Genomic DNA, 14,131 nt, shown 5'->3' with positions numbered 1-14,131 from the left:
TAATAAACATTAGCTGGAAATTGTTCCTTTTGTATAAACAGAGCACCAGGGTGGAAGTATCCGTGGCCTGGCATCAAGTACATTAAACAGAACTGTATGAGTACTTCCAGACAGATGTTCCAGGCAGACATTGAGGTTCAGATGTGCCAAGCAGCATATCAAACACTGGTGAGCCACGAAGAACAATCCGTGGCTATCCTTTGAAGGGCCAGCAAGTGCCCTGCAGAGAGCACTGTAGTATCCACAACCAAACAGCAAATGAGCTCAAGTTACTTAGTGCCCCTTTCCCTAGAAGTATTATTCTCGTTAGTGCCTTCTTTGGTGCAATCCATGATGCTTTTAGAGTATTGTTAGAAATAATGCATTTTCCCCTTTCCTATGAACAAACCAAGCCAGAACTTGCTCTGGAAGCAACAATAATGAAGTTGAGGCTATCATGCTTCAAGCACATCATGGGAAGGCACAGCTCAATGAACAAGGAAAAGTCAAAGGCAGAAAAAAGAGGAAAACCAACCATGAGATGGATCTACTCCATAAAGGAAGCCACAGCATTGCATTTACAAGAGCTGAACAAGGCTGTCAAGGTCAGAATATTTTGGAGAGCAAGCACATAACTGGCACTTCCAAGAATAGAAGGTGGGTCCGAACAGTTTCCTTTGGATCCTGTGCTTCTCCATATTTTGAGATGTTTTCAGCTCAGAATCTGCATGCAAAACTCCCTATGTTAGGTAAACTTATGTTCAAACTTACAGGAGTGGCTCCTTTTCAAGGGCAAGGGGGCAGTGCTCTGTCACCCTTCTCTCCCTGCCTGAAGAGGGACCCAGTCATTTACTTACAGCGCACTCTCTCTCCAGCCTCCAGGACTGCTGGGGGCAGTGATGAGGTGCAGCAGGGCACATGCTCACCTTCCTCCTTCATTATTCTGGATTAGTTAAAGTATTCTTGATTGCTAATAGATTTTTCTAGGAAGGCAGCCAGCAGGTGTCAAAAGGTGATCCTGATCAGTTTGTCCAGAGCCAACAGGATCCAACTGTTTGGGAACAGCATAACCCCTACAGCTATGAGAAATTGCTAACAAAAATAAATGCATTTTTGTGCATTTTAAAAATGAAAAACCAGAATTTTACAGGGATTTGGAGGGGATGATCTTATGACTAAATATATGAGAAACTGACACGCAGCAGAGGCAGACTGATTTGTGCATCTTTGCGGATGCTTATTCGTACCTCCATGAACAGAGAGCATTTTCTTCCCACATAGCTTACACAATGAAGAAGGGTGGAAACGAGTCCATCTCTCACAGACATGTAATACTGCACTAGGCATTCTTTGTTTGCCCCCTGAGAAGAGCTGAAATAAAAAAGCATCAGTGACTTCCGCAGTAAATCCGTTCTATCTCTACTTGCTTTAGCAGCTCCTAGCATTTTATCTGAAGTAGGGTCCTAAGAACCACTTTGGCTGTTTTCCAAGCATAAAACTGAAGCCTATGATTTTTTTAAATACTTTCTCTAAAAGCTGAACAATATGGAAATTCCTACCACCTTTTTTAAAATAATGCATAAACTCTTGAACTTACTTTATTTCATCCAGGAATAATTACACAGTGCAACATTTAAAAATGAAATTAAGCTCCCAGTTTACAAATGTTTCATCAAAGAAGCAGGCCCATGATTACAGACTTCATAATAGTATCAAATCCCTTTTGCTTAGTTTTAAATTATTTATCCAATTCCTTTTCATAAAGTTACATGGACAAAGTTACATGGGAGAGATTAAGCCTTCAGAGCTGGTGCCAGGTCAGTGCTGCTGAACACCTGCCAAGCAGGGCCGTCTTAACAGCATTATGGGCCCCGGGCAAAGCAGTATATTGGGGCCCCTACAACAACTACAACTACTGTTCATTTTGGAGGTTTTCCAATTTTCCAAGGATTAACATACACAGATTAGTATGGGGCCCACGGGCAAGTGCCCATCAGGCCCATGCGTTAAGATGGCCCTGCTGCCAAGGGCCCGCACTTCGTCAGGGCTCCCTGGGACTGGTTCCTCTTCATTGTTGCAACCTGTGCCTTCACTGCCTCTCACTCCAGCCCAGACGAGAGGGTGGTAAGGAAGAGGAGCAGTAGATGCCACTGGCTCTGTGCCTGTCAAGCGAGCGCGTGGTGGCATGGATGAGAAAGAAGAGACAAGTGAAAGCAGCTGGTGACGATGCTGATGAGTGACAGGCCCAGGAAGAAGACAGGACTCCTGAAGATGTCTTAACTATGGGCCTGCAAAAGCTTTGCAAAAAGAGGAAGGGACAAGAGAGGCAAGCCAAATCTCAGACCAGATACCTTACCACAGCATGTACTCAGGAAGTGGTGGTAAGCATTTTCTCAAGCTTGTCCAAACCTCCCAATACCTCCCATATATTTTCAGCCTGCATATCAGGTTTGATATAGTGGCAGGCTGTTTGTTTGCTTTAAAAATTAAATTATGCAGCTGTTTATGTTACCGACTGCTGATAATGGAAAGCAGTGTTAAAGCTCATGTTACATCTCATCTTTCGGTTGTGCTCACCATACTGCATCCAGCCTTTATCACTGCAAACACTCTACCTCGCTAAGATAAAACCTCCCACTGTCAGGCTGTGTATAGGCAGTCCAGAGCTTTCAAAGAAGTGAACAAATAGTCAGTGCTAACATTTCTTGGGACAGCACACTACTGGCTGTGGTCAAGTGAATCTGTGAAGCACTAAAATGGCAAGGCCTTTGCACAGAGAAGGCGGGGGTCACAGGAAGTGAATGTATGCACCATTTTTAGATTACATTGTTGCTTTGGTATTGGGGGGATTGCTAATAGATTTGTAGTGAGGCACCTTAAGTGTCTCATAATTGAGGGAGAATAGTGGTACAACAAACTGGCACTTCTGTACCACCTCCTTGCAAGGTAGGACAGGCTGAAAGACACCCCTTCATCTCAAATCCTCAGCGGCGGTCCTACTATTCGCATCTCTTTTCCTCCTCAGAGGAGAGGGCAAACTTGTGACCCGCCCAGCCCACTGTATCTTGTAGCCTCAAAAAAGGTGGCCCTGCTGCCATTCACTGGCTCGTGCCTGCTCTGCTCCTCTTGCCAGCTGTGGAGGTCCTCCAAAAGGCCTGGCCAAACTGCCCGCATTCTTCAGTCAACATCTCACGAGAACTTTGCTGCCAAAAGTCTCGGCACTCTTGGTAATGAGAAGTGGGAGCACGCCCAGCCACCTCTGCCGGCTGCTCCCTCGCGGTGACAAATGTCATGGTGGGAGAACGGCCGCTGGGGCTCTCCCTAGCAGGGCACCCACCAGAGGTGGCACAGAGGCAACGATGAGCCCTCTTGCAGTGGAGCGGGAAAGGGGCTCCATTTCCTATTGTCCCCACTCCAGAGTCTGATGCAGGAACAGTTGGGCGGGTTCTGCATATGATGTGTACAGAAAGAGAACAATGGCTGCTTTCTCAGAGTTTCCTCCTTATCAGCCTGGTTACTGGGTTTGCCAAGCAGTCTGAGTGCATGAATGCAGCCAGCTCCAGGCTAGGTAAGCTAATCAGATTAACTCACATTTCCATCCAATATATTTTGTTAAAGAACCAAGCAGAGAGAAGTTAGGAAATAGCCACTTTTAGAAATAGAGTGAAACATCAAGCTATCTCACTAAACTAGATCCCAAGAGTGGGTCACCACAGCCCTGCAAGTCCAAAGGACACCTCCCTTTTGATTTCTAGAGCAAAGAAGCATTTTGCTGTGTCTCTTTGCGAAATGCCTCCAGAGAAGGAAAATCCCAAATCCATCTAAGGAACTGGAGACCCAAACAGGAATATATGGAGAACTTAAATGTTGTGCCTGGGCTGGCCCTCTTTTTTGTTCAAAGATATTTCTAGAACAGAAGTGGGCAACATGCAGCCCCCAGGCCACCCCCAGGCTGTATGCAGTCCCTGCCATGTTGCTGAATTCAGCAGTGGCCCAATTCCTCCCCTCCACAAAAATGGCATCTGTAGCACTACTGAATGCTGCAAGAGTCAAATTTAGCTTACACAGTTGTGGTACTAGATAGCAATTTGCTGCCAAACGTTGGTGATACACCAATGATATGTGCTTTTATATTGTTGTTGTTGTTAGCACCCTGCTGGGGGAAGGAGAGTCCAGAGTGCAGTCTGGAAGGGGTGTGTGAAAGTGGCCCCAGACTCCCTGCAGTGGTTCACCCATTCTAGAAAGATGGGGGGAGGACTGGGAGGAAATAACATTTATATAATGATTTGCAAAATAATCATATAATTCCACCTTCTGCTCTCAGAAAACCCCCATGTGTCCCCCACACAGTTGTCTGAACGAAAATTTCACCTTGTTTCACTCTAGTCATTCCCACCATTACAGGAGATGCTGCTTGTACTGAGTCAGAATGCTGAGCCATCTGCTGTTCTGACTAGCAGTGACTCTCAGACAGGAGTGTTTCCAAGCTCTGCCTGGAGATTCCAGGGACTGAGGCTAAATTGTGTACCTTACCAGCAAGCTGCAGTCTTTGTACATCTTCTCTCTTTCTTCCCATGCTTCAATTTCTTATCTCAGAAAAGAAACCCACAGCTTCACCATTCTACATCAAGGTGCCCCTTTTTGGATGCACATGATGTGTGGACACAAGATTAGGTGCAAGCTCTAAAGGAAGGGGAATTCTAAGTGACACCAGGAATTCCCAGATGAAAAGAGCATTACATTGATTCATGGGGGACATGAGTCGGTGCATGCCTTGTTAGGGGAAGAGAATGTGACATAGGGCTTTTCACTTCAGCAGCAGCTAGTCCTGTGTTCCAGGCCAACGTCGTTTCCCTAAGATAACCATTCCAGGGTCTGTTAACTGAAGTTTGTTTAAATTAGTTAATATTTGAAGCCTTTTATCTAAACAATGATTTGTGTAAACATAGTTGTTCACTGTCATTAACTTGAGATATAAAGTGTTTGTAATATCTGGAGACCTTGAAAACATTTAGCTGCAAATTGCCTGATAAAATTGACCTCTGACTTACAAACAGTGGAATATTTGAACTGCATCAATGTACTTTGTTGTAGTAAGCACCCCTTATATATCTTTTCTGAAGATGAAATGTTACTGTGAACACAGCTGGCTCTTCATCTATTGTAAACGCAACTTCACAATAAATGCCTTGCACAGGAAAGCTCTTAAATAGGCACATTGTGTTTGCTCATCCCTTACAACAAATTAAAACAAAATTATATACAAGCAGAACTGCTCCAGCTATTGAAAGTGGATAGAAAGAGAAGTGTTAGTGATGAAATAGGTGCTAACCCATAAGCACCTGCCATAGTTGGAATATCTGAATGGAGGAAGGGAAATTGTCGTGCCACAGAACGTATCAGGACCAGGCCTATGATTTTAGGATATCTTTTGATGTTATGTATGCCTCCAGTAACTAAATGCACTCTGGTTAAAAGATTATGCAAGAAATTTGCTTATGCACAGAATCTGTAGTCAGTGTTGATGCATTGTGTAACTGGAAATTTAGTGTTCATTGTTTATACCACATTTCTCATTATGTCCCACTCAAATTATTGCTGCACTTCATTCCAAGTCCAGTTGAGGACCATATTTACTCCTCTATTTCCATGCTGTTCATTAGGCAATTCTATGTGGAATATTCTGTCATTAAAATCCCACTTAACTCCAGTCAGCAAAGATGTGAGCTATAAACAGTAGCAATTCTATCCTTCTGGTACAGAGGTAACACATTTTTTTTTTACAACTGTGTATACATTCTGTCAGTTGTTTGAATGTTGTTCTTCTTGGCAAACATGCAAACTTTATCAGTTCCAAGCTGAAAGAAACAAGAGATCTCTCTTCCCTTCTTTCATGAAAGTCTTCTCCTTCCATTTGGAAATAAAACAACCAGACATGCCCATTTCCCTTTCATGGTTTGTAATTCATTTTTATTTCTTCCTTTAAACATCCCTTTAAGGGTGAAATAAAATCCAACCATTTACAGAGAAAATGATTTCACTATGTACACTTTGATTTAGCCTTACAAAAAAAATATTAATATTGGTATTTATAAATTAAGACTTTAAGGGGCTTCTACTTATTTGGCAAGTCCCGCATATTCCTTAGTCCACACAAGGCAGAAAAGCTATTCCAGTTTGCTAGGATGAGAGTTGTCTTCTCTACCCTTGCCTTGAGAACGAGGGCTCTCATTTCATATGACTTTTCTCCACAGAATACTGCTGGATCATTCCCTCAGGTACTACACTGGACAGTGGTTGTATACCCTTGCTTTCTTCATATCCCTTTTAGACTGATTTTCCAGTCCCAATATTTCAAATAAGAGTACAGTACAGCCTTCCTTAACCTGGTGCTCTCTAAATGCTTTGGACTAAAGCTTCCATTATCCTTAAGTACCATGGCCAAAGATGCTTAGCAGTGATGTTGGTTATAGTCCAGAATATCTGGAAGGCACCAAGCTGGGGAAGGCTATTATAATGCATCATGTAGTAAAGGCCCTTAATGCCTCTTCTCCCTCCCACACCACCCACCCCAGAACTTGCCACTCCTTATTTTCCCTTTTAAAATTCCTCCAGAGTTAGGAAACTGCTCTGAAGCTTCACATAAACAGATGTGGGGAGAATCCCCCTTTTCCCTCTTTTATGCCACATGGTTTCAGATGTATAAAGCTGTGGCATCTTGTCATTTGCAATCCAATCCAGAATGAGACTACTTTAGGTCAGATCTTCACCAGTAGAAGACAAATGAAAGAAACCAAGTGCTTGGCTAAGAGCAGGCAATGAGCAAAAGCACAGGCTGGAACAGATCTAAAGTCTACCAAGCTGTGATATTAAAAACAGCAACCCATCATGATTTCAACTTAAATGATGCAGAGTGTCTTTACATGCCTGCATAGAAAATAAGTTATGAATCTTCCAGTTTCCCTGTTAAGCAACTGAACACCCACTCTTAATGCAGATATTGGGAAGACAATATGAAACTACACATCAAATGAGACAGAAATTTCCTTTCACACAAACACACAGAACTAAAATAACAGCTTATTCAGCCCTCTGAGCAGTGTCACTTTGCTCTCATTTAACTAGATACAGTGTGAGGAGCCCCCAAAGTCACAGAGAACATGAGTGAGAATTAATGTGAAGAAAACAACTAGAGAATTGCTAGTGCCAGAAATCACATAAGTTGCTGCCTGTATTGTGCAAAAGATCAAACGGTGAATGGCTACTCAAGATAAGTTAAAGTTGCTGTTCTCTAATGCCTAGTTCATAGCAAGAGTTTAGGTAAGATGGTAAAACTCTTCCTGGACTGTACCATTTTAAACTACAGGAAAGCAAGTTGCAGGGTGGAGACCTTCCCCATGGGAAGCAATGGGGCAGGAGTGGAATTCATACAGACTAGAATATCTAAGAAAAGTGTATAGTGTATAGTTCTTCTCCCTCAACATCCATATTTCTACACACAGTGAAGTTTGGCTTGGTTTTATGTGTGAAGGAGCAGCTGTCAGTATCACATCTGCATTCAAAGAGGTACAATCCAGGAACAATTTTCTGACCTCAGTTTGCCTGGTTCAGGCTTTAAAGGGGTTAAGGATTAAGGTGGCACTGCAGGAAAGAGGGCTTCCCTGAACAATGGGACATTACGCTCCAGATGCTGGCTACAAAGTGGGTTCCCCTCACCAGCTACCAGACATAGATGCTGTTCCCAGCCAGAATCCAGGTCTTAAACCCCATTAAAAGCATGATAGGGATAAGTGGGGCTGCACAGCAGCTAGAAAGGGGACAAACAGGACTGTTGTTGTAATGCAATGAGAGAGACAGCCCCACCTCCCGCAGGTGTGCATGGGGGCTGGCATAGAAGAGGATGGCTATGGGGAGAAGGAGAGAGAGTCTAGCCAGGCCTTCAAGACCTCCCTTCTATGCCATGCCCATGTTGATGCCAGTACTGCTGTGGCTACTGTGTCATTGGCCCACTTACAGGTTAAGTACACAGCAAAAACAGTTCGGTCCCTTTCTGCACTGTAAGTGGAAGAACACTGCTAACATTTAAGTGGGAAACTATCCTATTGCATATCATTGCGGCTGCAACTTCAAGCACAATTTTTGTGCACATGTCAACATGGATCATAAATGAAAAAGCTGGTAGAGGAAGTAGTGGAAGTCCATTTACTCATGCAGCAACGCAGCTCCTCCAGTACACAGAGGCTCTCTTCCTCACCATGCCAAGCCCACATCTAGATGCACCTGCAGAGATGTGCACGGAATGTTTGACTCCCTGTACAATACCAGCTGGACCTTATTGATGCCCCATGGCAGTCGTCCCCAACATCCCCCAATCGTTCCCTTTAGATATGTCAGACTGCAGCTTCCACCATTACCATTCAGCATGGTAATTGCCTGCTGGGAACAGATGGAGTTAGGGGCCAATTTGACACTGGGAAGGCACCAGGTTGAAAAATGCTGCACTTCCAGGGTAGAGGCCTTGTGCACTCTCTAATTGATCTGCTTTTTCCCAAGATATCAAAAGCCTCCTGAACTAGTGCAGGCTTTTGGACCATCAAAGGGCTCTCCCCTGATGTTTATGAAAGCATTCTTGTCTTCTACTTATCACTTATGCACACAAGATTTGACTCGCTAATTCTCAATAGCTCCTTCAAGCCGAATGCCATATTTTTCATGAGTGCACAAGTCAGCTCCATTCTCTTTGTACAAAAGTCAGGTGCTTAAAATACTGGGTCGCTGAGATAGTTCCCATGAGCCTTTTCTCATGTCACATCCTCTCCCTCCCCCTCACCTGCCTGCAGAAGCCCAAAGGCTCTTCCTTAGTGCAAAGTTCTGCTATGCCACTTCCACCCAAGCAGGTTCTAGCTACAAAATAAATAATTAAATAGATGGCCCTTAAAGGGGAAGTGTGTGAATTTGCTTTTTAAAATTCACCATATGCAAACAATGATAGTGGGTAAGGAGTGTTTAAGCAAAGCTTTACTGTAAAAGTCTCTTCTCCCCCCACAGAGGTCAGTTTCAAGTTTCACTTTGGTGCAGTCAGAGAAGGGCAACCTGAACAAAGCGTTCTTTCAGACTCCCAAAGGAATTCAGTGCTAACTTATCCAGTTACAGTGGGATCTGTTCCTTGTACACAACAGTGAAGGAAGGGAGGAAAACTAAGGAAGAGGGGAAAGGGGGGTGGAACAAGACAGAGAGCGAGAGTGAACAGCAGCAGCAGCAAGGATGGGTAGGTGGGGGGAGTTAGGAATTGCCTCCCTGCGTAGTACTTCAGCTGGTGACAGATGGGGCCTGGAGGAACCGCACTGATGGAAGCATTAAGAATTCATGGACAGTAATTGTGCAAGGCAGGCAGCCTGCCACACACTCCCTCTTAAGCGAGTGCAGGGGCAAAGATGAACCGAGGAGCAGGGCACAGCCTTCTTGCAAGCAAACAGTGAGGAACTGATGATGTGGGGAAAGTATTCCCCCTTGGTGGTCAGTTCTCAGCTGGGCATTTTCCTGGAATCAGAACCCAGTTCTCAAGATTGACCACAGGCATACAAAACCAGGCCCTACATGCAGCAAAAAGCAACAGCCTGAGTGTGCCTCTGCCCCACCAGGAGTGAAGGAGCAGGCTGTTGGGAGCAGAAGGGTTAGGAGCCACCACTCCCATTTCCCACTCCCTCCTTCCCCCTGGGCAGTGTCTTCTGGCTGCAAGTTGCTGGGCACCTGATGCCTCGCGAGCTGCACTCTCTCACCACTTGCTATTGCCATGCAAGCACTGAGGACTGTGCGAAGCACTGGAAGCTCCACAACTGCTTTCTCCACAGGGCCCAGCAAGGCAGAGAAACCCTCTCCTTTCAACTGGGCAACACACTTACACGGGCTGTTCTATGGGTCAGCCTGGAGCTCTTGCACAGACCAGGGGTCCAGCAGGGTAAGCAGGAAGTTGACACTGACCAGGAGTGCACAAGTGTTCACCCTTCACCATCCAAGCAGAAAAAAATGACAAGGGCTTCAGTGGTGTTCTGAAGCCCCTTAACAAAAAAAGGACAGATTTCATTTAAGAAGGACTGTGGGTCTATCCACACAACCTTTTCACATGGCACAGCCAACACTAGAGGACTTGAGTTCGTACAAGGAATTCTCCAATATCTCACAAACGCCAAGGGTAGAGGTCCTGTCCCCCTGGCTCAGACCATGCTCCAGAAGAGGAACTATGGCTCTGACGTAGCAGCGCAATTACAAAAGCAGTTGCTGCACCAAAAAGGAGGGTGATCCATCACTGAAAATGGTGGCGTGCAAACATGGAGGCAAAGAGCATGCAGGCAAAGAAAGACAACAGTGTGCGCCAGCCTTCTCCACCTGGTGTCCTCCCGATGTACTTTATTGCCGCTCCCTTCATCCCTAGCCATGTTGGTTAGGGATGACGGAAGTTGCAATCTAGCGCATCCGGAGGAAAGGCTGGTATACATGTAGTGGAGCACTTCAGGCATCTTCTACAGGATTTGGGGTGAGAAGAAGGGCAAGAAAGCATGTGAAAGCTTAGGGGAATGAGAGGGGAAAGAATACCACATGCCAGAGATATACTTCTTTTTGGTAGCATGGGTTCCTCTTCTTACCTCACATGCATCATCCATTTCTTGCAGTAAGCGTTCACTGTTCCCTGGCTCACTGTTTCATTATATTTACTTAGCAGCAAACATATGTTTTATGATACCTTTTACGTTGCCTTAGAGACACAAATGCCATAGACTGATTTGGAAACACATTTAACCATTTAACTGAAGGAGAAAGGATGCGAAAATCAGTGGAACACTTACATGCTTGTCACCTGGATTGAACTAGAGAGCTTTGACACCAGTTCCATCAAACATACACCGTTTCCCCCTCTGCAAACCACCTTATAGGTATGCCAGAGCTAGACCAACTTATAAAGTATTGTCCACAAAATGGTGGCATCATAGAGCCAAGTACCTTTACACCTCTCCTGTTTCAGAAGCAGAAGGATGGGCACTGGAGCTTTACTGTCCTAATGTCTCCTTTCCTTAGAAGCAATTCAGTACATCCCATTTGAGCTGAAAATGTAAACATCACTTTTCGTTGCTGTTGAAGAGGGAGCTGTGTCCACAATGAATGTATCCCTTGGAAATTGGTGGGCTACTGGCCCTAATATCATCCAGCTTCCGCATTAAGAGGCTGGCTACCAAAAGAAAAAAAATGCACATACAAAGCAAAAATCAGGCAGCTTTTCAACCTTCATATGCTGCCAGTTTGTAGAGTTTCCCTGAATGTTCATTAAATCATGAGATGGAAAACAGAGTTCTTTGGTGCTGCCATGTTTCCAGGTGGAGTGTGCACCCGCCCTTGCACCCTAAAGTGACAAATACATATGGCAAAAATACACATATCCAGATGAGCCCAGCTCCTGATGTCACCTACCAAAATCCTCTCTTACTCATATGCCTCCTGGTGAAGCTGCCAAGCATCTAAGAAGAACGCTGTGCCCCGAGGCAGCATTCTCTTCCGCCCTGCTTCACCACCTGCTCAGCAAAATAACCAAGGAAAGAAGAGTTCAAACTCCTGCACGCCTTCAGTAAGCCCTACTGAGTAGCTGTAATGTTCAGAGAATGCTGCCTAAGAGAGAATCATCAATTTCAAGCAACTCTGAAGCAAATGGGCTTTTACGAGTGGAGTGTGACACCACCCTCACCTAAGCTACAAAAAACCTCACAGCTTCAGCACACCCAGCTGCATGCTCCAACGAGTCCCGGTGTCTGCCCCACTCCAGTGCTGCCTGCTTAAGATTTCACTTCCATCCTGCAAGAGCGGTGAAGGCGCAATCCCTCCAGCTAGTTCCCAGGGCCAGCTCCTGCTTCCTCTGGCCCTCATTCACATGACTAGGAATCCCTCCCCCACACTGCACACTCCCATGTCTCTCTCTGGGAATGGGGCAGACAAGAGGCTGGAGAGAATGGAGGCTTGCCCAGCAGGAGGGGGCAGGGGAAGGAAGGAAAACCAAAAGACACACCTCACTGTCCCCTCTTCCCATAAGGTCCCATTTGCCCATGCAAGCCCCACCGCCCTCACCCGGCCCCCTCAGCTTTCTGGTAAGGGTTCTCCAGTAAGTAACGAAACCGCTCGTAGTTCTTGAGCAGGTATTTGGGAGCGTACATTTGTTCTTTGGGGTCTGCAGGAGGGTACTCCTGGGTGGTGCCATCAAACCACCCACCAGTCCGGATTAGTTCTCGAATATAGTTCAGGTCTCGTTTGTCTTCATAGTCCCCCCAGCGGGGAAAATCCCCATTCTGGGCTGACACCAGTTTGAAATAGATTCCTTCAGGTGTGAAACACCAAGAGCAGTGCCAGCCAGCAAAGTGGAGCGGACTACCCAGGGACCACTGCACCAGGATGTGACCAGTGCTATTCTCATACTGCCGAAAGCCTGGCATGGTATAGTACTCCCTCCTGCGTAGCCGAATCCCATCCATGGCATAAACAGTCTGCAGCATACCCACAGTGCAACCGGAAACCACCTCCAGGGTGCCAGGCTGCTTCCAGAAGAAGCCGTAGAGGGATTTACGCATATGAAAAGCAAAGGGCTCCGTCCAGCCATTGTAGAGTTTGAGGAAGAGCACACCATCGCGGCCTGGGATTTCATCTGCATCATCAATGATGAAGACATCATCGGGCCGCACGTTGCGGAGCCGGGAGATGCCGTCCCGTGTCAGGAAGGTGCGCAGGTAGTCATCGGCAATCCAGCCATCCTGGCGCCCCCCTGGGGGGAAGTGATCCAGGAAGACATAGAGCACCTTGTGGCGGATGTAGTCAAAGGAGCCATTCAGCAGCATCTCACGGAACTTGAGAGGGCGCGGCTCCCCGTATGCGGTGAAGTTGGATTCACAGATCACGAAGGCATCTACCACATCACCCAGCTCATGGAAACGCACGTCCAAGAGGTCGAATTCATGATTGACATTGATGGCATTGATGACCCTCCGTGGCACTTCCCGTGGGGTCAGGCGGTCTTTCGTGGGGAGGTTTGAGTACTGCACCACAGTAGGCACCCCACAACTAGGCCCGTGCCAGCCAGGCAGGCACATGCATTCCACCCACTTGCGTCGCTTTGTCCCGCTGGCACTCAAAGGCTTCCGGCCTAGGCGCCCGGAAGCAGCTTCCTCGAGCTTCTCCTCTGGCCGGCCCACAAGTGGCTTCTCCAGCACCTTTGTGCCTGACTTGAAGCACACTCCGCCAGCTTTGGTGTGCACAAAGTATTCCGTAGAGTCTTCGGGCAGCACAAACTCAGCTTTGTGCAACTCCTCGCTGGCTCGACTTGGGGAGAGGGGCTGGAGCAGAGGTGAATGGGAGTACAGGGGTGTCCGCAGAAACTCTGGACCTCCAGGTTCTGGGCTGACCTGAGGTGTGACAGGTGCATTGTTCCAGAAAAAGTTAGAGACCAGGTTGGGGCTCAACGATGCCAGTTCCCTGGGGAATGTGACATAGGAGAGGGCCTTCAGGAAGTGAAGGAAGGAGATGAGGCAAAGACCAGCCATGCACAGCGTCAGAAAGAGTTTGTGGCGTCTCATCTTCATCCTGAGAAGGTAAAGGAAGGGGGAGGGAGAGAAAGAGAGAAAGGATGGTCATGTTTTTATTACCCCCTAAAGGATGGTTTTATCACTGATTAGCTGAAGGACTTTTGGGTCAGAGGGAGGGAATCCAGTAGGATGCTACCTAGCACAAAATTTGTACATTCTAACTTATACCTAAATAAGCTAATTTGGTATAAATGTACCAATGTAAAGAAATAAATGTACCAATAATTACTATTTCACAACAGGCAGCCCCAACTAATTAATTTTTCATTCAAGTAATCTCAAATAAAATACATTCTTCAGTTAATTTCTCCCCCTCGTGAAATCAAACCAATGGAGGATGCTTTTTTTCTAAGGCTTCTGGTTTCCTCCTCCTCCTCCTCCAACTACCCAAAAGATTCCATCTGTTCTGCACTTTTCTCCTGCACTGTATTTTGCCTCAAAGAGTACAAGCAACTTTTAAACTCTGTTTATGTTCAAGCAACTACTATGATCTCACTTTTTGCTTCTTTTAATTCCTTTAATAGTTATTTTTTTCA

The 14,131-nt window shown here is 45.9% G+C and overlaps 1 protein-coding gene across 1 annotated transcript; it reads right to left on the bottom strand.

The window, feature by feature from the left end:
• Nucleotides 1-12,086: 12,086 nt before the first annotated feature.
• On the bottom strand, nucleotides 12,087-13,592 carry MGAT3 (beta-1,4-mannosyl-glycoprotein 4-beta-N-acetylglucosaminyltransferase). Its single transcript, XM_044455689.1, has one exon. The coding sequence runs from the start codon at nucleotides 13,590-13,592 to the stop codon at nucleotides 12,087-12,089; it is 1,506 nt and encodes a 501-aa protein (XP_044311624.1).
• Between the last annotated feature and the right edge of the window lie 539 nt (nucleotides 13,593-14,131).

Source organism: Varanus komodoensis, unplaced genomic scaffold (genome assembly GCF_004798865.1).
Source record: "Varanus komodoensis strain SLA01 unplaced genomic scaffold, ASM479886v1 scaffold8, whole genome shotgun sequence".
In the NCBI taxonomy this organism is placed as follows: Eukaryota; Metazoa; Chordata; class Lepidosauria; order Squamata; family Varanidae; genus Varanus; species Varanus komodoensis.
The sequence above is the reverse complement of the archived record's forward strand: the minus strand, read 5'-3'. Positions and strand labels throughout refer to the sequence as shown.

Coding starts and splice junctions, on each gene's coding strand:
- MGAT3 (XM_044455689.1), bottom strand. CDS start 13,592: ATGAAGATGAGACGCCACAAACTCTTTCTGACGCTGTGCATGGCTGGT.